This window comes from Macaca fascicularis, chromosome X, assembly GCF_037993035.2.
Source record: "Macaca fascicularis isolate 582-1 chromosome X, T2T-MFA8v1.1".
Lineage (NCBI taxonomy): Eukaryota > Metazoa > Chordata > Mammalia > Primates > Cercopithecidae > Macaca > Macaca fascicularis.
Window position 1 is genome coordinate 47,340,353 of NC_088395.1, and position 24,637 is coordinate 47,364,989.

Genomic DNA, 24,637 nt, shown 5'->3' on the forward strand with positions numbered 1-24,637 from the left:
TGCTTCCGTTTCCGGGACCAGAATCCGGAAGTGGCTGTTGAGGGGCGTCTTCCAATCTCGCACAGCTGCGTTGGCTGTAGAGGAGAACGGACAGCGATGGCGACGGTCGCAGCAAATCCAGCTGCTGCTGCGGCGGCTGTGGCGGCGGCGGTGGCGGTGGCTGAGGATAGAGAGCCACAGCGCGAGGAGCTGCCAGGCCTAGACAGCCAGTGGCGCCAGATAGAAAACGGCGAGAGTGGGCGAGAACGTCCACTGCGGGCCGGCGAAAGCTGGTGAGGCTGGGCTGCGGTGAAGCCTCGGCAGAGGGGACAGTGGGGGCATTGACAACCGCTGGAGATTCGGCGGCCGAGGGCGGCGGGAAAGCTGCTGCGGGGTGCGGGGGCGGGGGAGTGGCCGACGGGACAGCGGGCTAAAGGGGCGGGGAAGTGTCTTTGAATGAATCGCAACGTCTGGAAAAGGGGCGGGGCCTGTGTGGTGCAGTCTGACGCCTGAGAACAAAATGGGGTTTGTTGTGATGAGACCGGTTTCAGCCCTGGAGGTGGGGCCGGGCCTGCGTAGTGAAACTGCGTAGGAACCTGGGAGGAAGGTGGGTTCTGCGATGTAAGGCGGGGGCGCGGCCTGCGCTGCGTAATGCAACTTTTGGGGGCGGGGAGCGGTCTCCGATTGCTCTGGCGTGGCTGGGAACGAGGCGAGCTTTGTGACGTCAGCAGAAGAGCGGGATGGAGCCGAACGGTCCGAGGGAGGGAGCGGGGACCTGCGTGGGGGAGGAGCTTGGAGCCTGGGAACGAGGTTAGGTTGGTGACGTGAGCCGAGGGGCGTGTTCTGAGGCCGAGGGACGACAGTGGAGGGGAGGTGGTTCCTATAAGGCAGAAAATGGCGCCTGCGAATAAGCAAAGTTTATAATGCGCAGAGGTTTTTTATTCTGGCAGAAGCCTTCCTGAGTCGAGAGAACGTGCAAGTGATTAGCACGGGAGGGGCCTTCCATGTTCAATTGATTTTCTGTCTTGGTACTGTTTTGGTTTTAGAATCAAGAAAAAGTCGTTTTTTTTAAAAACCGATAATTTTGATAAATCGGCTTGTTTTACTGATTTCTTGCTAAACAGTGCTTCTTGAGATTTACTGCTTCTGGGTTCATTTTATTTCTGGCCGAGTTGCATCTGGTTTTTTAATTGTGAAATACGTAAGACCTAAGAAGATTGTATAAAACATTTACGCAGCCCAGATTGACGGACATCCTTTTAAAATAAACGGCTACACTCTTCAAAAATGTCAGGGTCGTGAAAGACAAAGGCTGAAGAACTGTTCTAAATTGAAGGAATTAATGCGATTTAACGAGTCATGATAACTAAATGCAACATGTGATCCTCGATTGGATCCTGGAACAGAAAAAAAAAATTATTTTAAAAATCAATTTTTTATCATAAGATTATTTTTGTCTCTTTTACTGTAAAAGGCAATGGAAACATCGGTGAAATTTTATTAAAGTGGGTAGATATTAGTACTACTAATTTCTTAATTGTGATCATTGTGGCATGAAAAAGAATACCCTTGTTTATAGGAAATGCTGAAAAATTTAGGGATAAGAACTCATTGTGTAAGCAGTTTATTCTCAAATGCCTGAAAAATTAGCATATATAAATTTATATGTGGTGAGGGGAAAGGGGAAATTAGGGAGATGTTGGTCAAAGGATACAACATTTCAGTTAGACAAGAAGAATAAGTTCAGATCTATTGTACAACTATAGTTAATAAATTCATTGTATACTTGAAAATTGCTGAGAGATTTTACATGTTCTACCACCCCCCAGAAAATTGATAAGTATGTGACGTAATGGATGTGTTAATTGCCTTGACTTAGTCATTCCACAATGTATACATAAGTCAGAACTTCATGCTGTACACCATAAATATATACCATTTTTGTCCATTTTTAAATAAATAAAAATACCAAAAAAGAATGCATGTAAAGAAACAACGATTGAGCAAATGGGTAAAATATTAGATTTGGAGGATCTGGATGTGGGATATGTGGGAATTCTCTGTATTATTTTTGCCATTTTTCTCAATCTATTTCAAAGTTTAAAAATTAAATAATAATTAAATAAAAACGTGTGAATTCACCATCCAGGTTAAGATTCAGAACACTGTCTTGAGAAATCCTTCTTTGCCCCTCCCAGATGGAAATTCCCCTCCTTGCTCCATGGGAAACTGTTATCCTGAATTTTGAGTTAACAGTCTCTTCCTTTTCTTTAATGTTTGACCACAACTGTATGCATCCCTAAGTAGTATGTAATGTCTAAGCTTTCACTTTATACATATATGGAATATATATATAAAATTCTACTGGATGCATACTGTGAGCCCTTCTCTTCCTATCAGGTGATACATGGTATCCACATGACATCATTGGTGATGTTAACCTTGATCACTTGGTTATGGTAGTGTTGGCCAGGTTTCTCAACTGTAAAAGTACCGTTTTCCTCTTTACGTACGCAATAATTGTTTTTAAAACATGTATCATGTCCAACCATTCCTCAAAATACCCCTAACAGCTTCCCATCTCTTGCAACGTAGATGCTAAAATCCTTACAGTGAATCGTAAGACTTTATGAAGCTGGTCTCCAGCTTGCATTCTGATGTCTTCCCAGATCTCTCCTCTGATTACGCACTCCCTCTCTGTCTCCATCCAGGCCGGCCATATTGGACTCTTGCTGTTCCTCAAACACATCTAACCTTAGGGCTTTTTCGAGTGAGGTTTACTCACTACAGAGTTCTTTAATAACCACACCAGTGAAATGCGTATCTCTGTTACTGGGGAGATGAGTTGAGATTTTCCAGATCGGGAATACAAACCCAAGCCGTGTTTTTCTGCCATTACGTCATACCTTTCCTACAAGAAAAAGCCTCATTTCATCCTGAGAATAAACAAAATAACCACAATGTTTTATAACCCATTTGAAGATGTTCAAAAGGGCCTTGAGGCTTTGGTCCTTGCCTCTTCCTACCTTTGTGGCCTTGTGATTGTGTCACTGGTAGATAGGACATTACATCCTGTCATCCTTGACAATACCCTTTAAAATTACCCCACCAGTACTGGATTTTCTTTTGGGATGATGAACTATTTTGGAACTAGGGAGAGGTTGTGGTTATACAACTGTGAATGTTCTAAATGCCACTGAATTGTTCACTTTAAGATGGTTAATGTTATGTGAATTTCACCTCATTAAAAAAATTACCACACAAGTGTTGGTTCAGTATTGAAGCCCGTTTGTCTCTGCTGTCATGGGTATTATCATGAAGCATTTTTGCTAAACTCCACTTTGTTAATGCTTCTCTATTTAGATAAGAGCAAAGCATCTCAAGGTTCTTTATTGCTGTCCATTTTCCATTTTATAGGGGTTTGCTGAAGTGGCCAGGATATATGTATTTATAAAGCATTTTGAAATCATGGACTAACCCCAAATCATATATCTTGTATCAGTATTAATATTTGCACCTTCTGTCTTTTGTCAGCTGTTAGATTTGGGTGAGAGTAGTTAATTAATTTGGTAATCACAACTGATTTAATTTCTGGGAGAAGCTTATATTTTAAGGCAAATTCAAATCTGTAATAATATAGCCTCCTTGGAAATTTTCACTTTTTCCTTTTGTGGGATGAACCACCTTCAAACACAAATCAGACACAAGAGAAAACTAGAAGACAGAAAATAAAGAATTGTTTAGTAACTTTTTTCCATAAGCACATATTTCATATCATTTCAACAAATTTGAGGAAGCACAAATAAACCTAAGTGACTTTAGCAAGATCAGTTGTACCTGTATATACTGGCAACAAGAAACTAGAAAATTAAATTGTATTATACCATTTATGATAGCATCTAAAAAATTGAATACCCAGCTGTAAATATAATAATTTGGGTGTTATTGGTACAGACCATGACACCTTTGTTGTGACTGCCACCTGGCCTGACAGAGATTGTGAGACGTCCTGATTTCAGAGATGTTACAATGATTTTTTTAAAGTGTCTTTGACTTGAAGCAATATGGTAATAATATTCTGTGAAAAATTATGTAAAACGTCAGTCCTCCATGAACTCTATAGAAATTCAACCTGTGGCCAGGTCTGGAAGTTTTGCTTACCACTGTACAGAGTGATTTTAATGTTAATTTTTGTTCAAAATCTGCTCTTAAAAGGAAGTTGAGCAATTCCTACCTTTGCATTGGAAGGTACTGTTAACTATAGCTTTACTGAACAAATTAATTTCATAGACTGGCTACGGAGGCAAGTAAAGCCACAAAGGGTGGATGGTGGTGTGTGTGGTACAGGGTTGGGTTTGAGCACTGAGCCACCAGCACAGAAGAATTTGTTTCCCTGGTGTGAGTGATACGGCAGGGTCTGTGGGGGTCAGTGCAGCAAAAAAAACAAAACCAACAAAAAACTCACAGAAATGTTTGCCTATCCAGGTGACTTGTGACTATTCCAAGATTTGTCTGTCCCTCCATCCTCCCACCTCTCTGATCCTTTCATGAACAAGGGAAAGTTGACATTTTAAAGAATCACATTAATGAGGTTAAATTGGGAGAATCACTTGAACCCGGGAGGCAGAAGTCGCAGTGAGCTGAGATTGTGCCACTGCACTCCAGCCTGGGCGACAGAGCAAGACTCTGTCTCAAAAAATTATGATAATAATAGGTTAAATTGCTGGAAAACCAACCAATATAATGTTATATGTATTTCATCAAAATTTGGTTATGTTTTAAAAAACATTTATTTGAGGCTGCTCAATATTTGGGATAGCCTTTTATGTGTCAGAAATGCCATAGTAGAACAGGTGTATGTGTTTGTGTGTGTTCAGGCAGGAGGAGGTTTATGTCTGTGAGCTTTTATGTCCAAGCCCTGAAGTCCAAGCTGTCAGAACAATGACAGCTAAAATTCATTTAGCACTTACTATATGTCAAGTATTTTCCACACTTCAGGTTTTCTCACAAAGGCAGATTTCAATATAGTTCTAAATGGTTATCCTTATAGTACATATAAGTTTCACCTTTAAAAGAGAGCTAGTTGAACTGTATACTGAAAAATGGTTGATGATAAGTTTTATGTTACGTGTTTTTATCACAGTTTTTTTTTTGTTTTGTTTTTTTGTTTTTTGTTTTTGTTTTTTGTTTTTGTTTTTTTTTTGAGACGGAGTCTCGCTCTGTCGCCCAGGCTGGAGTTCTGCCGCGCAATCTCGGCTCACTGCAGACTCCGCCTCCCGGGTTCATGCCATTCTCCTGCCTCAGCCTCCCAAGTAGCTGGGACTACAGGCGCCCGCCACCACGCCCGGCTAATTTTTTGTATTTTTAGTAGAGATGGGGTTTCACCGTGTTAGCCAGGATGGTCTCGATCTCCTGACCTCGTGATCCGCCCACTTCAGCGTCCCAAAGTGCTGGGATTACAGGCGTGAGCCACCACGCCCAGCCTTTATCAAAATTTTTAAGAGAACCATAAGCTAAGAAATTTATTATAAAGCCAAAATAAATTCTAAATTAAAAAATGAACCATAGCAATATGCAGTCCTTTTTTTTCTTTCTTTCTTTTTTGTTTGAGATAGAGTCTCGCTGTGTCGCACAGGCTGGAGTGCAGTGGTACAATCTCGGCTCACTGCAACTTCTGCCTCCAGGGTTCAAGCGATTCTCGTGCCTCTGCCTCCCAAGTAGCTGGGATTACAGGCATGTGCCACCACGCCTGGCTAATTTTTTGTATTTTTAGTAGAGACAGTTTTGCCATGTCGGCCAGGCTGGTCTTGAACTCCTGACCTCAGGTGATCCACCAACCTTGACCTCCCAAAGTGTTGGGATTACTGGCGTGAGCCACTGTGCCCCGTCTTTTTTTTATTTTATTTTGTTTTTCATTATGCAGTTTTTGAAGGAAAACCTAATGGTTCTTTTTAGCATTTTAAATTCTTTGCTCCTTTTAAGCAGATTTTCACGATTTATCAATCCAGTTCTTAGCTCAAGAATTATGCTTCCATTGATATATCCTTTAGAAACAAACATGTAATGAATGGCTAAAGCCTTATAAAATTAGCTGCAGATGGCAGATATCTTGAGCCTGACTTAACTGGGTTATCCCACAGACTAATTCAAATGAATTATCTTTTATTCTAGAATAAAACCTCATGTTTCCTAGCACTATAAGTATGGACTTTTTGTTGGTTTGTTTGCCATTGTTGAGCACATTTTCTGTTTTTAATCAGATTTCTTTTTTAATACTAAGAAGTAATCTAACATACAAATCTGAGCTTCGCTGAATAAATTTTGCTTCTGATTTATTTTTATATGACGCTGAAACTTTTCATCTTAAATTATAATGTGTCAATACTTTCAGTCTGATGAGCATGGGAAGTTGTATAGCTAACCCTCAGCTACCCATGTAATACCCTTGTTACCTGTCTGGGCCCCAGGTTCCTTGTGGAGAAGCACTGGTATAAGCAGTGGGAGGCATACGTGCAGGGAGGGGACCAGGACTCCAGCACCTTTCCTGGCTGCATCAACAATGCCACACTCTTTCAAGGTACAAGGCCTCTGCCTCCTCCTCATCTTAGCCCTGGAGTTCTCTTCCCTTCCATCCCTACAGATGATCATAAGCCTATTCTGTGTGCTAGGTCACTGGTGGGGTGGCCAGAGTTATTTGTCAGTTTCCTTTGCTAATTCTTCCTCTGCCATCTCCACCCCCGCCCCACAGATGAGATAAACTGGCGCCTCAAGGAGGGACTGGTGGAGGGTGAGGATTATGTGCTGCTCCCAGCAGCTGCTTGGCATTACCTGGTCAGCTGGTATGGTCTAGAGCATGGCCAGCCACCCATTGAACGCAAGGTATAGTGGATGGGGAGGGTGCATGGTGGGGAGTGGGTAGTAAGAAAGCCTTGTAGGCCCAGCATGGGTCCAGATCCTTGTATGCTGAGTAAGTACACATATGTCTGCTCTCTTCCCCCTCCTAGCTCATCATATAGGTATCTTTGTGTGTCTGCTGTGTGTGTTCCCCTGTGTGGCTCCCTTTACAGACCATTGTATATGTGTGTGGGTATGCTATGTGTGTAAAGCAAAGTGTGTGCTCCTCTTAGCTTAGAGGTCATAGCGCCGTGTCTGTGTGGGTACACCTGTGTCTGCACCCCTCTACCCTTACAGGTCATAGAGCTGCCCAACATCCAGAAGGTCGAAGTGTACCCAGTAGAACTGCTGCTTGTCCGGCACAATGATTTGGGCAGATCTCACACTGTTCAGTTCAGCCATACTGATTCTATTGGTGAGTCTCAGGGTCACAGAATGGGTTGGTGTTCCTAGCTACTGGTCCCAACTCAGTGACTTGAGGATGCATAGAGTTAAGCTGTAGCTGACTGAAAAGGCACTGGTCAGACTTTGGAAGACCCAGAAGGCATTGGCTAAATTGGGCGGAGGCACTGAGGGGATCTCCTAGAGCCCTGAGGGTATGTGAGCTACATTCCAGTGGCTTACATGGTGTGGCAGAGGGTATTTGCTGGAAGTCTCCAGTCTGGAGTTGTGGGCCAGTCATTTGGAGATTGATTGAGGACACAGGTACTGGGCAAGCATGTGAGGTCTGTAGGGATGTCAGGTATGCCCAGATGAATCGATCATTTTGGGTCTCACAAAGATCTTGAGTGCACTCCATCACCCTGCACAGGCATGGTATTGCGCACAGCTCGGGAGCGGTTTCTGGTGGAGCCCCAGGAAGACACACGGCTTTGGGCCAAGAACTCAGAAGGCTCTTTGGATAGGTTGTATGACACACACATCACGGTTCTTGATGCGGCCCTTGAGACTGGGCAGGTAAGGATGGGGAGGGCTTTTCTGTTCAGGTGGACTGGCAGATAGATTCATCTGGCAGTACTCAGGTTGGGGGAAATTAAGGCTAGGTACCCATAATGTTCTCCATTAATACCTTTTCTTCTTTCTCTTTCTCCAACCCAGTTGATCATCATGGAGACCCGCAAGAAAGATGGCACTTGGCCCAGCGCACAGCTGCATGTCATGTGAGCCCTTGGGGTATCTGATCCAGAGCGGGGGCGTCCCACAGTAGGCAAAATGATTTAGCCCGTGAGCACATTGCACCCCCATGCAGCAGGCCCTCAGCTGACAGTTTCTCATCCAACCCCAGGAACAAGCACATGTCGGAAGAGGATGAGGACTTCAAGGGCCAGCCAGGCATCTGTGGCCTCACCAATCTGGGCAACACGTGCTTCATGAACTCGGCCCTGCAGGTTGGGCCATTATAGTTGTGTCTGGCACAGCCACGGGGTTGGGCTTTGAGAGCTAAGGACTGGGGACAGAGCTGGGGTCCTAAGGGGACTACAGGGCAAGGGGTCAGGCTGAAAGCTAAGGCCCCACAAGTCTGAAATGACACGTCCACATTCATTCCTGAACTATCAGCCTCTTCTCCCAGCTTGTCCTTGTTTTCCGTCTTCTCTCCCCTGCTCTCACGTTCTTCCTTCTCGTGAAATCCTAATGCCTTCTCTCCCTTACTCTCCTGCTCCTCTCTCTCCTCCCTTCCCCTTCTCTCCCATTTTCCTCTCTCTTCCCTCCTGGCTTATTTTTCTGTATCCTCACTTTGAACCTTCTGTCTCCCCTCTGCCTCATTCACTTGACCCCTGGCCCCTGCAGTGCCTCAGCAACGTGCCACAGCTCACCGAGTATTTCCTCAACAACTGCTACCTGGAGGAGCTCAACTTCCGCAACCCACTGGGCATGAAGGGTGAGATTGCAGAGGCCTATGCAGACCTGGTGAAGCAGGCATGGTCTGGCCACCACCGCTCCATCGTGCCACATGTGTTCAAGGTGTGACTCAACCCTGGGCACCCCCGACCCCCTGCTTCTCTTGGCTCTCCTAACTCCCTCTCACTCTGATGACCCTGCCCATCTTCTTAGAACAAGGTCGGCCATTTTGCGTCCCAATTTCTGGGCTACCAGCAGCATGACTCTCAGGAGTTGCTGTCATTCCTCCTGGACGGGCTGCATGAGGACCTTAATCGGGTGAAGAAGAAGGAGTATGTGGAGCTGTGTGATGCTGCTGGGCGACCGGATCAGGTAGGCTGCCCCTGCATTTGCAGTACCATTAACACCACTAAGGCCTCTGCCTCGGGGATTTTCTGGCCTCCCTGGGATACTAACATACCACCATTTTCTGTTAAGTTCCTCTACCCTGACGTCAACTCCAGCCTCACTCCTAACCTTAGCTCCAATACCGTATCTGCCGCCACACTCAACCCAGAGTGAACCTCAGCCCAGTCTCCTGCCCTAAATGACCCCCAGTCTTGACCGTGAACATAGTCTCCGTGTATCCCTAGCTGGAGCTCTGCCTCTGGACTTTAGCAGTGGCCTTCCCCTTCACCCCATTTGAATGCACCCCAAGGCATGATTTCCTCCTACCCTGGGCAAGCCCCACCATCCACCATGACACTATCAACAGGAGGTGGCACAGGAGGCGTGGCAAAACCACAAACGGCGGAACGATTCTGTGATCGTGGACACTTTCCATGGCCTCTTCAAGTCCACGCTGGTGTGCCCCGATTGTGGCAACGTATCTGTGACCTTCGACCCCTTCTGCTACCTCAGTGTTCCACTGCCTATCAGCCACAAGAGGGTCTTGGAGGTCTTCTTTATCCCCATGGATCCGCGCCGCAAGCCAGAGCAGGTGCGGGGCAGTGGGGGCCTGGGGACATGATGAGGGACACGTAGAGTTTGATTAGCTGCCATAGCTCAAGGCTTCCTGCATTAACTCACCACAAGCCCTTTTGGTCTTTTGTGGATACTGTTTCTCCCTTAGCACCGGCTCGTGGTCCCCAAGAAAGGCAAGATCTCGGATCTGTGTGTGGCTCTGTCCAAACACACTGGCATCTCGCCAGAGAGGGTGAGACTGCAGAAGGAGGCTGGATGGGATTCTGGGGCAAGGAGGCAGGAGGGCCTGGGGAGGCCATGCAGACTAACAGCCCCCTCTCCGTATCCCATTCCTAGATGATGGTGGCTGATGTCTTCAGTCACCGCTTCTATAAGCTCTATCAGCTGGAGGAGCCTCTGAGCAGCATCTTGGACCGCGATGATATCTTCGTGTGAGTGGGGATGACGGGGAGATGGCGGTCCCTCAGGAACTTGGTCCACTTCCTTCTATATGGTCCTGCCTTAACCACCTTCTCTCTTCCCTGCTCTGCCTCATTCACTGGGCACCTGCCCTGTGCAGAGCTTCAGCCACGTGCCTTGGGAGACTGAGGCAGGAGAATGGCGTGAACCCGAGAGGCGGAGTTTGCAGTGAGCCGAGATCACGCCACTGCACTCCAGCCTGGGCAACAGGGCGAAACTCCATCTCAAAAATAAATAAATAAAAAAAAATAAAAATACTTTCAGGCTGTGAGGATGAGTGGGTGGGGCAGCCAGGGCAGAGTTAGGGAGTCTCTGGGGGCCCCGATCAGGTGTGCCTGCTCTCCACCCCCCACAGCTATGAGGTGTCAGGTCGCATTGAGGCCATCGAGGGATCGAGAGAGGACATCGTGGTTCCTGTCTACCTGCGGGAGCGCACCCCTGCCCGTGACTACAACAATTCCTACTATGGCCTGATGCTTTTTGGGCACCCCCTCCTGGTATCAGTGCCCCGGGACCGCTTCACCTGGGAGGGCCTGTATAACGTCCTGATGTACCGGCTCTCGTAAGTGTCCTCTTCCCCAGGGGCGGGGGTGGTGGGGTCTGAACTCCAACTTGGGTGTTCAGCTGCTTATTTGACACCTCCCCTGCAACAAACAAAAGACAGTCCAAACTTTACGTGGACATAGAAGAACTTGTAGGGTTTTTTCTTTCTCTAGACCTCTGGCTTTGCTACTGCCTCTCTTGGGTGCTAGGGATACAGAGGTGAACAAGATGCACAAAACACAGACAACTTCATCTTGTCTTCAGTTGTCTCTCCTGGGGTCAGTTGTGCCTCCTGGGAGAGTCTTGGTTTTTTGTCTTTTTGCTGACAAATTTTCATTGTGCCAAAAATCTAGAGTCTTTACCGTGGCACACAAAACATTGTGTTATCAGAATTCTAGCCCCTCATCTTGCACTCAGAAGTCACTCCTTAGAGGCCTTCCCTGATGGGAAGTTACAGCTGGCATGTGCCTGTCTAGCAGTGGCTTATTAGACTAAAAGTCCACGCTCCACACTCTTTTTTTTTCTTTTTTTTTTTTTGAAACGGAGTCTTGCTCTGTTGCCCAGGCTGGAGTGCAGTGGCACAATCTGGTTCACTGCAACCTCTATCTCCTGGATTCAAGCAATTCTCCTGCCTCAGCCTCCCAAATAGCTGAGATTACAGCCGTGTGCCACCATGCCCAGCTAATCACACTCCACACCTCTGACTGGGACACAAGTTCCTTCATTCTCAGGCCACTGCTGACAGCCTTGGCCTCTTCGTGCATTTACGCATCACGCCCTCAGCCCTTTCACACCTCAAATTCAGAATGGTTTACGTGTGGGTCTTCCAGTGGCTTCCCATTATCATCTAAGTAAAATCCTGGGCTCTATCCCCACTGTCCTTGTACCCCTGCCTTGGGAGTCTCCTTTGCTCTGTTGCAGACGCTACGTGTCTAAACCCAACTCAGATGATGAGGACGATGGGGATGAGAAAGGTGAGGGGGCTAACAGTCAGTGGGCGGGGGCTCTGGGTTAGGTCTTACCCACACGGGGTTCGTCTAGGTGTGCATTGCATCTTAGCACTTGAGGCTCACACCTTCCCATCTCTGACATCCTCCTGTCCTAGAAGATGACGAAGAGGATAAAGACGACGTCCCTGGGCCCTCAACTGGGGGCAGCCTCCGAGACCCTGAGCCAGAGCAGGCTGGGCCCAGCTCTGGAGTCACGAACAGGTGCCCATTCCTCCTGGACAATTGCCTTGGCACATCTCAGTGGCCCCCAAGGCGACGGCGCAAGCAGCTGTTCACCCTGCAGACGGTGAACTCCAATGGGACCAGTGACCGCACAACCTCCCCTGAAGAAGTCCATGGTATTCTCCTTTGGCTATCAATGAGGGCTGGGGAGGCCGGAGGGGAGATTTCCTGGCAGCAGGAACCATGACCATCTCTCCCTCGCCCCCAGCCCAGCCATACATTGCTATTGACTGGGAGCCAGAGATGAAGAAGCGTTACTATGACGAGATAGAGGCTGAGGTAAATGAGATCCCAGGGATGGGGGGTACTTTCAGCTCTTGCCCCTCAACTCTTCGTACGTCCTCTCCACAACTCCTCTAGCTAGGAACAGAGCCAAGAGATCCAGGTCAAGCCTGGTCTTGGGGCCTGAACACCTACTGAGAGCTCCAGGGCCTGAGGTTCCTAGCTTCAAAGTCGGTGCTCTGACCCACTCGGTGCGTGTCTCCCCTCCTGGGCCCCTACTCCCCATTTCTCCACCCGTCCTCACACCCGGCCACCTGGCCGTCTGCTCACCCAACCCTAGGGCTACGTGAAGCATGACTGCGTTGGGTACGTGATGAAGAAGGCTCCCGTGCGGCTGCAGGAGTGCATTGAGCTCTTCACCACTGTGGAGACCCTGGAGAAGGAAAACCCCTGGTGAGGGGCCAGAGCGGGGCCTGTGTGTGGGGGTTTCATTGGATGGCACTACTATATTTAGCTTTTTTTTTTTTTTTTCGAGACAGAATCTGGCTCTGTCACCCAGGCTGAAGTGCAGTAGCGCAATCTCGGCTCGCTGCAACCTCTGCCTCCCAGGATCAAGCAATTCTCCTGCCTAAGCCTCCTGAGTAGCTGGGATTATAGGCACCCGTTACTGTGCCTGGCTAATTTTTGTATTTTTAGTAGAAACAGGTTTCGCCATGTTGGCCAGGCTGGTCTCGAACTCCTGACCTCAGGTGATCTTCATCTTGTCTTCAGTTGTCTCTTCCAAAGTGCTGGACACTTCCAAAGTGCTGGAATTACAGGCGTGAGCCACCGCGCCCAGCCTATATTTAGCTTTTTAAATACACTTCTCTCCTCCCTCCTCCACGCTCAAACCTTTCCTGCTACCCTGGCCACCGATCCCCTGAGCAGACTCCTACCCCAGAGCCTTGACCTGGGCTGTTCCTTCTCCGGGAATGTTGTTTCCCAATGATCTATAGGATTTCACTCCTTATGATGCTCAGGTCTCCGATCAAACGTGACCTCATCAGAGAGACCTCCTCTGACTACCCTGTTAGAAATCACCCTTCCCCACCATCCCCCTCCATCCCCTCTCTGTGCTCTTTTCTTCCTAGCCAAGCATTACTTTCTAGCCCAGTGATGCCACTTGATGTGATGCCTTCTATCCGCTTTTGTGTTATTTGTCATCGTTACAGTCAACTCCTTGAGGGTGAAGACTTAAGTTCACTGTGTGTTGCTTCTACCTGTTTATAATAGTGTTGAGTGTTCGGTTCATGCTCAGTAGGCACTTGCAGAATAAACAAAAAGAGAACCAAAACCATACTCTCTAGTCTCAGAAATAAGAGCAGCATGTCCGTGGAGCAGAAATGGAACAGAAATACAAAATAGTTCCAGAGGGTTAAACAAGCAATCAATAAATACTGCTGAATGAATGAATGACTAAAATATGAAGAGAGGAAACTAGAAGGATAGAGGTGGGCTCTAAAATAAGACTAGCATCTCATGGAGCAGAAATCAAACAAAAATGCAAAAAATAGTATGAGCGCATATAGAAAAGACAATCAGTAAGCACTTGACGAGTGAGTGAAAGGATTTTAACAGGAACAGAGCAAACTAGAATATTTGAAGGGCTAATAGTAAGAGCAGTGTCTCTGTGAGCCAGACATGGCACATGAGAGGCAGTACAAAGGGCACACAGTAGGTGCTCAGAAAAAGTCTGTTTTGTCTGGGCATGCTGGCTCATGCCTGTCATCCCAGCACTTTGGGAGGCCGAGACAGGTGGATCACCTGAGGTCAGCCTGGCCAACATGGCGAAACCCTGTCTCTATTAAAAATACAAAAATTAGCCGAGCATGGTGGTGCACGCCTGTAATTCCAGCTACTCGGGAGGCTAAGGCAGGAGAATCCCTTGAACTCAGGAGGAGGAGGCTGCAGTAATCCAAGATTGTGCCACTGTACTCCAGCCTGGGCAACTGAGCGAGTCTCTGTCTCAAAAAAAAAAAAAAAAGAAAAAAAAAAAGAAAAAGTCCGTTTGCTGACTCGGGCTCTGTCTGTAGGTACTGCCCCTCCTGCAAGCAGCACCAGCTGGCCACCAAGAAGCTGGACCTGTGGATGCTGCCAGAGATTCTCATCATCCACCTGAAACGCTTTTCCTACACCAAGTTCTCCCGAGAGAAGCTGGACACCCTCGTGGAGTTTCCTATCCGGTCAGGGGCCAGGGAGAGGATGGCTGGGGGAAGACAGGGAAAGGAGGGGGTATACCAGTATTAACCCTCTCCCCACCCACAGGGACCTGGACTTCTCTGAGTTTGTCATCCAGCCACAGAATGAGTCGAATCCGGAGCTGTACAAATATGACCTCATCGCGGTTTCCAACCATTATGGGGGCATGCGTGATGGACACTGTATGTGCCAGGCTGTGGGTGGGGCCTGCTGGGGGGTGATCAGGACCTTCCCAGTGAGTGACTAGGGATGTGAGTCAGTGGTGAGGTTATCGTGGTGGGAGGAGTGACAGAGTGAATCTGGACACTTCTGAGAGGCAGGAAGGGTGGGTGAGGATAACTGTTCCTCCCTTTCAGACACAACATTTGCCTGCAATAAGGACAGCGGCCAGTGGCACTACTTTGATGACAACAGCGTCTCCCCTGTGAATGAGAATCAGATTGAGGTGTGACTTCCATCCTCCCTCCTCCCCTTCTTCCCTTCTGACTCCACCTTCCCACCCCTACAATCCACACTGACTCCTGTCCTCTCCCCACAGTCCAAGGCAGCCTATGTCCTCTTCTACCAACGCCAGGATGTGGCGCGACGCCTGCTGTCCCCGGCCGGCTCATCTGGCGCCCCAGCCTCCCCTGCCTGCAACTCCCCACCCAGCTCTGAGTTCATGGATGTTAATTGAGAGCCCTGGGTCCTGCCACAGACAAAAAAAAAAAAAAGCTCTCTCTGCAATCTTGCTTTTCGTGTCCACCCCTCTTCTCTTATTCGTGTTAGGTGCCCCCGCCAGACATTGCAGGCTTAGTTGTGGCTACTGTTTTCCTGTGCCGCTGCATCGCTCTCTCCCAGGAAAGAACAAGTCGTGTCTCCTCCTGGCAGTGCGCGCCCCGCCTGTGTTTGCCCTTCCAGCAGTTGACCCTCCCTTGTAGTCTTTATTTATGGTCGTGCCCTTCCCTCTCCTCAGCCCGGAGTGTTCTGCGTGGGTGGTGATGGGGGTTCACCTGAACACAGAGTGTATTTTCTTATTGAGGCCCTGTACCTTCTGCTGTCTGTGTGTATATATAAAGCGCCAGTCTGCTCCCCGCTCAGCAGTGTGGTTTTTTTCCTCCGTGGACTTAACTAAGCACCAGTTTTGTGCCTGTGTTCTGTGTTCTTATCAAAGGCCGGATGTGTGATGGGTGCAGCTCTGAGTGATTAGTGAGCACCCGCTGTGGGCTGGGTGCTGCTGTTCTAAGTGCTTTGAAAGCACCCTCTGTGTGCCAGGCACGATTCCAAGCACCAATGGCATGCCCAGTTTTTTCCAAAACATTTTCCAAATATTGATACGTAATCCTCACAACAATCTCATGCAAGAGTTGTCATCGCCAGTTTCGGATGGGGATACTGAGGTACAGAGGTCACAGAATTGCTCAGGGCCTGTCAGGAGGTCAGTATACCTCATGTGCTACCCTAGAGTCGGTGCCTGGAGGGGGTGCTTGGCTTGTCTGGACCCAGGACTGCTACTCAGTCTGCAGACATGAGCTGCCCTACAGGCAATGTGGAAATGGAACATGTGGAACGGATGCATCCATGTGGGCAAATTTGTGGTTTGGGAACATAAAAATACTCCTCTCAGGCCAGGTGCCACCTGTTATCTGAACAATTTGGGAGGCCAAGACAGGAAGATCACTTGGGCCCTGGACGTTGAGGTTGCAGTGAGCTATGATCGTGCCACTGCGCTCCAGTCTGGGCCACAGAGTAAGACCCCATCTCAGAAAAAAAAGGATGCTATTCCCCAGACCACCTCACAGACCCCCAGTAGTGACCTCTGAGATTTTTGTCCCCCTGAGACCTCCTTTGGAGATGGTACATGCACTTGGCAGACCAGCCAACCTGCCAGGACAAATGTGCTGTGTATGTGTGGCCCCTGTTGTCAGCCCCCTCTCCCATCATGACCCCAGCTCCCACACCAGACAGGTTCCCTCCAACCTCACCCCAGACGACACTGAACACCTGCCGCAGGAATCTCGACATAAATTAGCCATCCAACCCCTCACACTGATGGATGAAGGGAATCCTGATCGGTGGCAGCTGAGGGACCATTCCCATGGGCAGGGCCTCAACACTCCCTCCAGCCTTCTGCCTTTGCACTGGGTCTGGGTGTACCCACTGTGAGGGTCACTCAGCCCCAGCATCACCACCCACAAACCTCCCAGTCACTCTGCTGACACAGGCAGGAATCAAGGCAGTTGCTGTGAGGAGCCCAGCTCAAACTGACTTAGCAAAAGAAAGAACAGAAATACTAGTTTCAGGTATGACTGGATCCAGGAACTCAAAAGCTGTCATCGAAGGCTCATGAAGACCCTATGACTGAAGCACTACAATCAGTCACCCCATTTTGCAGATAAGGAAGCAGGCATAAAGAGCTAGGTGAGAATGGGCTCTAAGGGCCGGGCGCAGTGGCTCATGCCTGTAATGCCAGCACTTTGGCAAGCCGAGGTGGGTGGATCACCTGAGGTCAGGAGTTTGAGACCAGCCTGGCCAGCATGGCAAAACCCCATCTCTACTAAAAATACAAAAGTTACCCAGGTGTAGTGGCACCCGCCTGTAATCCCAGCCACTCAGGAGGCTGAGGCAGGACAATTGCTTGAACCCAGGAGGCGGAGGCTGCAGTGATCCGAGATCGCGCCACTGCACTCCAGCCTGGGTGAGAGTGAGACTCTGTCACAACAAAAAACAATGAACTGTAAGTACAGGAATGTCTCCTTCCTGGTAATCAGTCCCAGACCAAGCCCACCCAAAATAAATCCATTTGAAATAACTTCTCTGATCTAACCAGAAATCAAGACCTGCCTAAGACTCAGGAGAAATAAGAGACAACTGGCTCACGCCTGTAATCCCAGCATTTTGGGAGGCCGAGGCAGGCAGATTACTTGAGGTCAGGAGTTTGAAACCAGCCTGTCCAACATGGCAAAAACCCATCTCTACTAAAACTACAAAAATTAGCCAGTCATGGTGGCACATGTCTGTAGTCCCAGCTACTGGGAGGGTGAGGCAGAATTGCTTGAACCGGGGAGGCGGAGGTTGCAGTGAGCTGAGATAGCAACACTGCACTCCAGCCTGGGCAACAGAGCAAGACTCCATCTCAAAAAAAAAAAAAAAAAAAAAAAAAAAAAAAAAAAAAAAAAAAAAAAAAAAAAAAGGATATCGTACTAAAGAACAGAAAACAGATGGACAAATAGAAAGCACATACATAACAATTTGCAAATAAGATCTCTGCTCCCTCCAGTTCAAGGGAGGGAACTGGGAATGAGGCAATTGCTTTGAGACTGACCAAGACTGCCATCGTGCCAGGCAGACAGTGGGGAAGGGCAAGTAAAAATGCCACAATACTCCCATTTTCAAGATGGCTTTTTCTTGGTTGGACAGTTGCTATAAACTTTTGACTGTTGTATTAGTCTGTTCTCACACTGCTATAAAAAAATACCTGAGACTGGGGAATTTATAAAGAAAAGAGGCTTAATTGGCTCATGGTTCTGCAGGCTCTACAAGAAGTATGGCTGAAAGGTCTTAGGAAACTTACAATCACCGTGGAAGGTGAAGGGGAAGCAGGCACGTCTTACCTGTCCTGGAGCAGGAGGAAGAGAGTGAAGTGGGGAGGTGCCACACACTTTTAAACAACCAGATGTCATGAGAAGTCACTATCGTGACAACAGCAAGGGAGAAATCTGCCCCCATGATCCAATCACCTACCAGGTCACTCCTCCAACATTGGGGACTGCAATTCTGTATGAGAGTTGAGCAGAGACACAAGTCCAAACCATTATCAACTATTTTCCAGTGCTCCGACACAGTTAGCTGTAACAATTCTGCTTGCTTTTTGATGATTCTGTTAAGGAGCCAGAGCCTGGAGCTTCTTAGTCTTTCATTTTGGTGACATCACTCCTCTTTTTTTGTTTTTGTTTGTTTTTGTTTTTTGTTGTTGATGTTTTTTGTTTGTTTGTTTGAGACGGAGTCTCACTCTGTTGTCCAGGCTGGAGTGCAGTGGCACAATCTCGGCTAACTGCAAGCTCCGCCTCCTGGGTTCATGCCATTCTGCCTCAGCCTCCCGAGTAGCTGGGACTACAGGTGTGTGCCACTACACCCAGCTAATTTTTTCTATTTTTTGTATATATTTTTTTGGAGACAGAGTCTTGCTCTGTCACCCAGGCTGGAGTGCAATGGCGTGATCTCGGCTCACTGCAACCTCTGCCTCCTGGGTTCAAGTGATTCTCCTGCCTCAGCCTCCTGAGTAGCTGGGATTACAGGCACGCGTCACCACACCCGGCTAATTTTTGTATTAGTAGAGAGACAGGGTTTCACCATCTTGGCCAGGCTAGTCTCAAACTCCTGACCTCGTGATCCACCTGCCTCAGCCTCCCAAAATGCTGGGATTACAGGTGTGAGCCACCGTGCCCGGCCTAATTTTTTGTATTTTTAGTAGAGACAGGGTTTCACCATGTTGGCCAGGATGATCTCAATCTCTTGATCTCATGATCCGCCCGCCTTGGCCTCCCAAAGTCCTGGGATTACAGGTGTGAGCCACTGTGCCTAGCTGACATCACTCCTCTTGTATCTTATGGGTTTTGTTTTTTTTTTTCCCCACACACAACATGGATTTTTATCTCTTTTTTTTTTGGATATAGGATCTCACTATGTTGCCCAGCCTGGTCTCAAACTCCTGGGCTCAAGGGATCTTCCCTGCCTTAGCCTCTCAAGTGGCTGGAATTATAGGCCTGAGCCACTCCACTATGCCTAGCCCGCTTTATCTTTTCTTGGCTTATCAACCATAACTCGGATTTTTGGTTTGAGTTTCTTTTGTAATTTTTAGAGATGGGGTTTTACTCTGTTGCCTAGGCTGGAGTACAGTGATGCAATCATGGCTCACTGAAGCCTTGGCTTCCTGGGCTCAAGCAATCTTCCCAGTTCAGTCCCCCAAGTAGCTAGGACTACAGGTGTGTGCCACCATGCCCAGCTATTTTTAATTTATTTTTATTTTTTGTAGAGATGGGGTCTTGCTATGTTGCCAGGGCTGGTCTCAAACTTCTGGGCTCAAGTGAGCCTCCTGCCTCAGCCTCCCAAAGTGCTGGGATTACAGGCATGAGCCACTATGCCCAGCCAACTGTTGGTTTTATTTTACTGATTGCTTTAGGGTTTATAGTATTCACCTTTAACTTATCATAGTCTACCTTCAAGTGATATATACCACTTTGCATACAGGAGTGCAGTGGCAAAATCATAGCTCACTACAGCCTTGAACTCCTGGGCTCAAGCACTCTTTCCACCTCAGCCTCCCAAAGCACTGGGATTCTATACACATGAAATACAATTTTTTGGCCGCGTGCAGTGGCTTACACCTGTAATCCCAGCACTTTGGGAGACTGAGGTGGGCAGATCACCTGAGGTCGGGAGTTTGAGACCAGCCTGACCAACATGGAGAAACCCCATCTCTACTAAAAATACAAAATTAGCCTGGTGTGGTGGCACATGCCTGTAATCTCAGCTACTCGAGAGGCTGAGGCAGGAGAATTGCTTGAACCTGGGAGGCAGAGGTTGCAGTGAGCCGAGATTGTGCCACTGCACTCCAGCCTAGTGACAGAGTGAGACTCTGTCTCAAAAAAAAAAAAAAAAAAAAAAAACACCAATTTTTTGTAGAGAGGGTCTCTGCAAAAAGCTACTGTGCCCCAACTCACCTTATTTTTTGAAAGATATTTTCATGAGTATAGAATTATAGGTTGACAGTTTATTTTAATTTTTTTAGTACTTTGAAGTTTTTTTTTTTTTTTTTTTTAGATGGAGTCTTGCTCTGTCTCACCTAGGCTGGAGAGCAGTGGCGTGATCTCGGCTCACTTCAGCCTCCGCCTCCCGGGTTCAAGCAATTCTCCTGTCTCAGCCTCCTGAGTAGCTGGGACTACAGGTGTGTGCCACCATACCCGGCTGATTTTTGTATTTTTAGTAGGGACGGGGTTTCACCATGTTGGCCAAGCTGGTCTCAAACTCCCGACCTCAGGGGATCCACCTGCCTCGGCCTCCCAAAGTGCTGGGATTACAGGCGTGAGCCACCATGCCCGGCCACTTCCCAGTCTTCTTGTTTGCATTGTTTCGAGTGAGAAATCTGATGTCATCCTTCTCTTTGTTCCTATGTACATAACATGTCCCATTTTTCCCACTGGCTGTTTTTAAGATTTTCTCTTCAGCACTGGTTTTGAGCAATTCAATTATGGTATGCCTTGGTGTAATTTTCTTCATGTGTTTGGGGTCCTTTGAGCCTCCCGGATCTGTAGGTTTCTGGTGTTCATCAAATTTGGAAAAATTTTGTCCGGTATTTCTTTAAAAAAATTTTTTTTTCTGAAGTTCTCTATTTTCCTTCGTGGATACAAATTACTTATAAATTAGGATGCTTAAAGTCCCATGGCTCATTGATGCTCTTTTCATTTTAGGAGTTTTTTTTCCTCTGTGTTTTGTTTTCAATTGTTTTTATTGCTATACTTTCAAGTTAACTAATATTTCCTTCTGCGATGTCTAATGTGCTATTAATTCCATTCAATGTATTTTTTATATCCTCAATGTCTCTATTTAACTTTTTTAACATATGGCATACTCTGAACTGTTTTTCCTCAGAACACTTCTGATACTAAATGTGTGGGTTTTTTCCATACCAACAACCAGTTCGCCAACTCTCCAGATGCCAACTGGGTGTCCAACAATTCAATTCAATTCTAACACTAACTACCTGGCATTGGTGTCAGACCCCACAAGTTAAGGGCTTGGTCCCACATAACTACCTCCACTTGAGACACCAATTGAAAACCCCAGGCCTCCCATACTTCTGATTGATCGGCTATAAACAGGGGTTCCCCACAACCCCTTCCTCAGGTTGAATAATTTGTTAGAATGGCTCACAGAACTCAGGAAGGCACTTTATTTACTATGACTGGTTTATTATAAAGGATACAACTCAGGGACTGCTAAATGGAAGAGATGTATAGGACTAGATATGGAAGGGGCACCCTCCCAGCATGTTGATGTGTTTACCAACCCAGAAACCCTCCAAACCCTTCATTCAGGGGTTTTTATGGACTTTTCATCATGTAGGCATGATTGATGAAGCCATTGGCTGGAGATGGATGATTACCTCAATCTCCAGACCCTCTCCCCTCCCTAGAGGTCCAGGGTGGGGCGGGCAAACAGCCCTCATTTGAAGCCATCTAGGGGCCCTCCAAGAATCACCTCATTGGCATAAACTCAGGGATGATCATAAACTCAGGGATGATTGAAAGAGGCATGTTATGAACAACAAGATGATCCTGTCACCTTGTCATTCAGGAAATTATAAGAGTTTTAAGAGCTCTGTCTCAGGAACCAGGAACAAAGACCAAATGTATACTTACTCTTTTTTTTGAGACGGAGTCTCTGTCACCCAGACTGGAGTGCAGTGGTGCGATCTCGGCTCACTGCAAGCTCCGCCACCGGGTTCACGCCATTCTCCCGCCTCAGTCTCCCGAGTAGCTGGGACTACAGGCGCCCACCACTATGCCCACCTAATTTTTTGTATTTTTAGTAGAGACGGGGTTTCACCACGTTAGCCAGAATGGTCTCGATCTCCTGACCGCCTCGGCCTCCCAAAGTACTGGGATTACAGACGTGAGCCACCGCACCTGGCCTACTTACTCTTATATCACAATATCACACATAAAGTTATAATAATAGTTGTGTTAATGTCCTTCACTGCTAATTCTAACATCCTTGTCGGTTCTGAGTCTGTTTTGATTGATTGATTATTCTCCTCATTATGGGTACTTTTTCCCTTCAAAGGCATTCCTGGTAATCTTTGCTTGGATCTCAGACATTGTGCATTTTACCTTATCGGTTGCTGGATATTTTTGTATTCCTAAAAGTATCCTGGAGCTTTTGTTCTGGGATGCATTTCATTGTTTCTTTCTTTCTTTCTTGACTGTTGTGAATAGTGCTGCAGTAAGCATTATTCTTACTTTTTTTTTTTTTTTTTGAGACGGAGTCTTGCTCTGTTGCCCAGGCTGGAGTGCAGTGGCACAATCTCGGCTCACCACAACCTCCGCCTCCTGGGTTCACGCCATTTTCCTGCCTCAGCCTCCCGAAGAGCTGGGACTATAGGCGCTCGCCACTACGCCCAGCTAATTTTTTGTATTCTTTAGTAGAGAGGGGGTTTCACTGTGTTAGCCAGGATGGTCTCAATCTCCTGACCTCATAATCTGCCCACCTCGGCCTCCTAAAGTGCTGGGATTACAGGCGTGAGCCACCGCGCCTGGCCAATTTTTGTATTTTTAATAGAGATGGGGTTTCACCCTGTTGGCCAGGCTGGTCTCGAACTCCTGACCTCAAGTGATCCACCCGCCTCAGCCTTTCAAAGTGCTGGGATTATAGGTGTGAGCCACCGCGCCCGGCCAACCTTACTATTTTTGTGCAAGATTTCTTGGCTTTTAGGAGCCTCTCTCACTCTCTTTCCCCCCCCCCCCCCTTTTTTCCTTTTTCCTTAGATCCAGGGACAGACTGGATATTCTGGGTCTTTTGTGATTCCATATAAATTTTAGGATTGTTTTTTCTATTTCTGTGAAGAATGTCTTTTTTAATTTTTATTTATTTCTTTATTTTTTGACACAGTGTCTCGCTCTGTCACCCAGGCTGGAGTGCAGTGGCGTGATCTTGGCTCACTGCAACCTCTGCCTCCCAGGTTGAAGCAATTCTTATGCCTCAGCCTCCCGAGTAGCTGGGATTACAGGCACCTGCCACTATGCCCGGCTAATTTTTGTATTTTTAGTAGAGACCGGGTTTCACCAGGTTGGCCAAGCTGGTTACGAACTCTTGACCGCAAGTGATCCACCCGACTCAGCCTCCCAAAGTGCTAGGATCACAGGTGTGAGCCACTGCACCTGGCTGGTATTTTTTGTATTTTTGAGACAGAGTCTCACTCTGTTGCTGAGGCTGGGGTGCAGTGGCATGATCACGGTTTACTGCAGCCTTGATCTCCCGGGCTCAAGTGATCTTCCTGCCACAGCCTCCCAAGTACTTGGGACCACAGGTGTGCACTGCCACACCTGGCTATTTTTATTTTTTAATTTTTTTGTAGACACAAGGTCTTACTATATTGCCCCGGCCAGTCTCAAACTCCTGAGCTGAAGAGATCATCCCACCTCAGCCTCCCAAAGTGCTGGGATTACAGGCGTGAGCCACTGCACCCAGTCAAATTCTTTCTTCTGAGGAGGCAAGAATTGAGGTTGCTGCAGACCTGGATGGATTTGCCACTGCTAACAGGCTTACATCATTTGTTTCCGCTGTCCTCCATTTTCTGATGTTATTGTTTTGAAAACCGTCATTGCACGTACTTTGTGTAAATCTATTGTTTCAAGCAGGTACTAAGTCTTGTCCCTGTTACTCCATCTTGGCCAGAAGCAGAGGTGCTTTCCCACAACTTTTACAAATGTACTTTGCTCTTCTTCTTTTTCATTTCTGGAGATAGAGGCTTACTTAGCTCAGTAATTATTCAAACTTTTTGCCTCGATATGTTTCTAATCATAGATACTAAAAGACAGTAAAAACTCCATATACATACATGTATTACTTTTAACACTGTTGGATTTTTTATAATTCTTTATATAATGCTCTGCGATGTGGTACTGATCATTCTCATGTTACAGATGATGGAGCAGTCACTTGGGAGGTTGGGCATCTCGCCCAAGGTCATGTAGCATGTAAGGGGTATCTTTAGCTAGGTCTTCTCTCCAGCGCCACACCCTTTCTACTGTGTCGCTTCTAACATGTACCTAAAAGCAATTTTATTTGTTTCCAGAAAAAGAAACTACTTTTCAGTTCTCCTAATGAATATGATTATATGTAAGCTTAAAAAAGTAAAAGGAAATGTGAGCCAGGCATGATGGCTCATGCCTGTAATCCCAGCACTTTGGGAGGGGCAGGTGGATCCCTTGAGCCCAGGAGTTGGAGACCAGCCTCGGCAACATAGTGAGACCTCACCTTTACAAAAAAAAAAAAAAATTACCAGCTGTGCTGAGGTGCATCTGTAGTCCCAGCTACTTGGAAGGCTGAGCCAGGAGGATTGCTTGAGCCCAGGAGGTTCTAGACTGCCACAAGCCGAGATGGTGCCACTGCACGCCGTCCTGGGTGATAGAGTGAAACCCTGTCTCAAAAAATAAAAATAATTTATTTTATTTATTTATTTTTTTTGAGACGGAGTCTCGCTCCGTCGCCCAGGCTGGAGTGTAGTG

The 24,637-nt window shown here is 47.2% G+C and overlaps 1 protein-coding gene across 2 annotated transcripts; it reads left to right on the plus strand.

Moving 5' to 3' along the window:
• Positions 1 to 76: 76 nt before the first annotated feature.
• USP11 (ubiquitin specific peptidase 11) lies at positions 77 to 15,448 on the plus strand. Of its 2 annotated transcripts, none has more exons than XM_005593411.4 (21): positions 77 to 272; positions 6,447 to 6,556; positions 6,728 to 6,858; positions 7,171 to 7,288; positions 7,685 to 7,830; positions 7,972 to 8,033; positions 8,159 to 8,261; positions 8,662 to 8,835; positions 8,926 to 9,084; positions 9,467 to 9,691; positions 9,824 to 9,907; positions 10,012 to 10,106; positions 10,490 to 10,696; positions 11,599 to 11,651; positions 11,783 to 12,025; positions 12,118 to 12,188; positions 12,472 to 12,584; positions 14,204 to 14,353; positions 14,436 to 14,551; positions 14,726 to 14,814; positions 14,908 to 15,448. In XM_005593411.4, the coding sequence occupies exons 1-21, from the start codon at positions 97 to 99 to the stop codon at positions 15,043 to 15,045; spliced, it is 2,763 nt and encodes a 920-aa protein (XP_005593468.2). In that variant the 5' UTR covers positions 77 to 96; the 3' UTR covers positions 15,046 to 15,448. The 2 variants fall into 2 exon arrangements, with proteins under 2 accessions (XP_005593468.2, XP_065393831.1); XM_065537759.1 differs by having other exon boundaries at positions 11,786 to 12,025.
• The last annotated feature ends 9,189 nt before the right edge of the window (positions 15,449 to 24,637 follow it).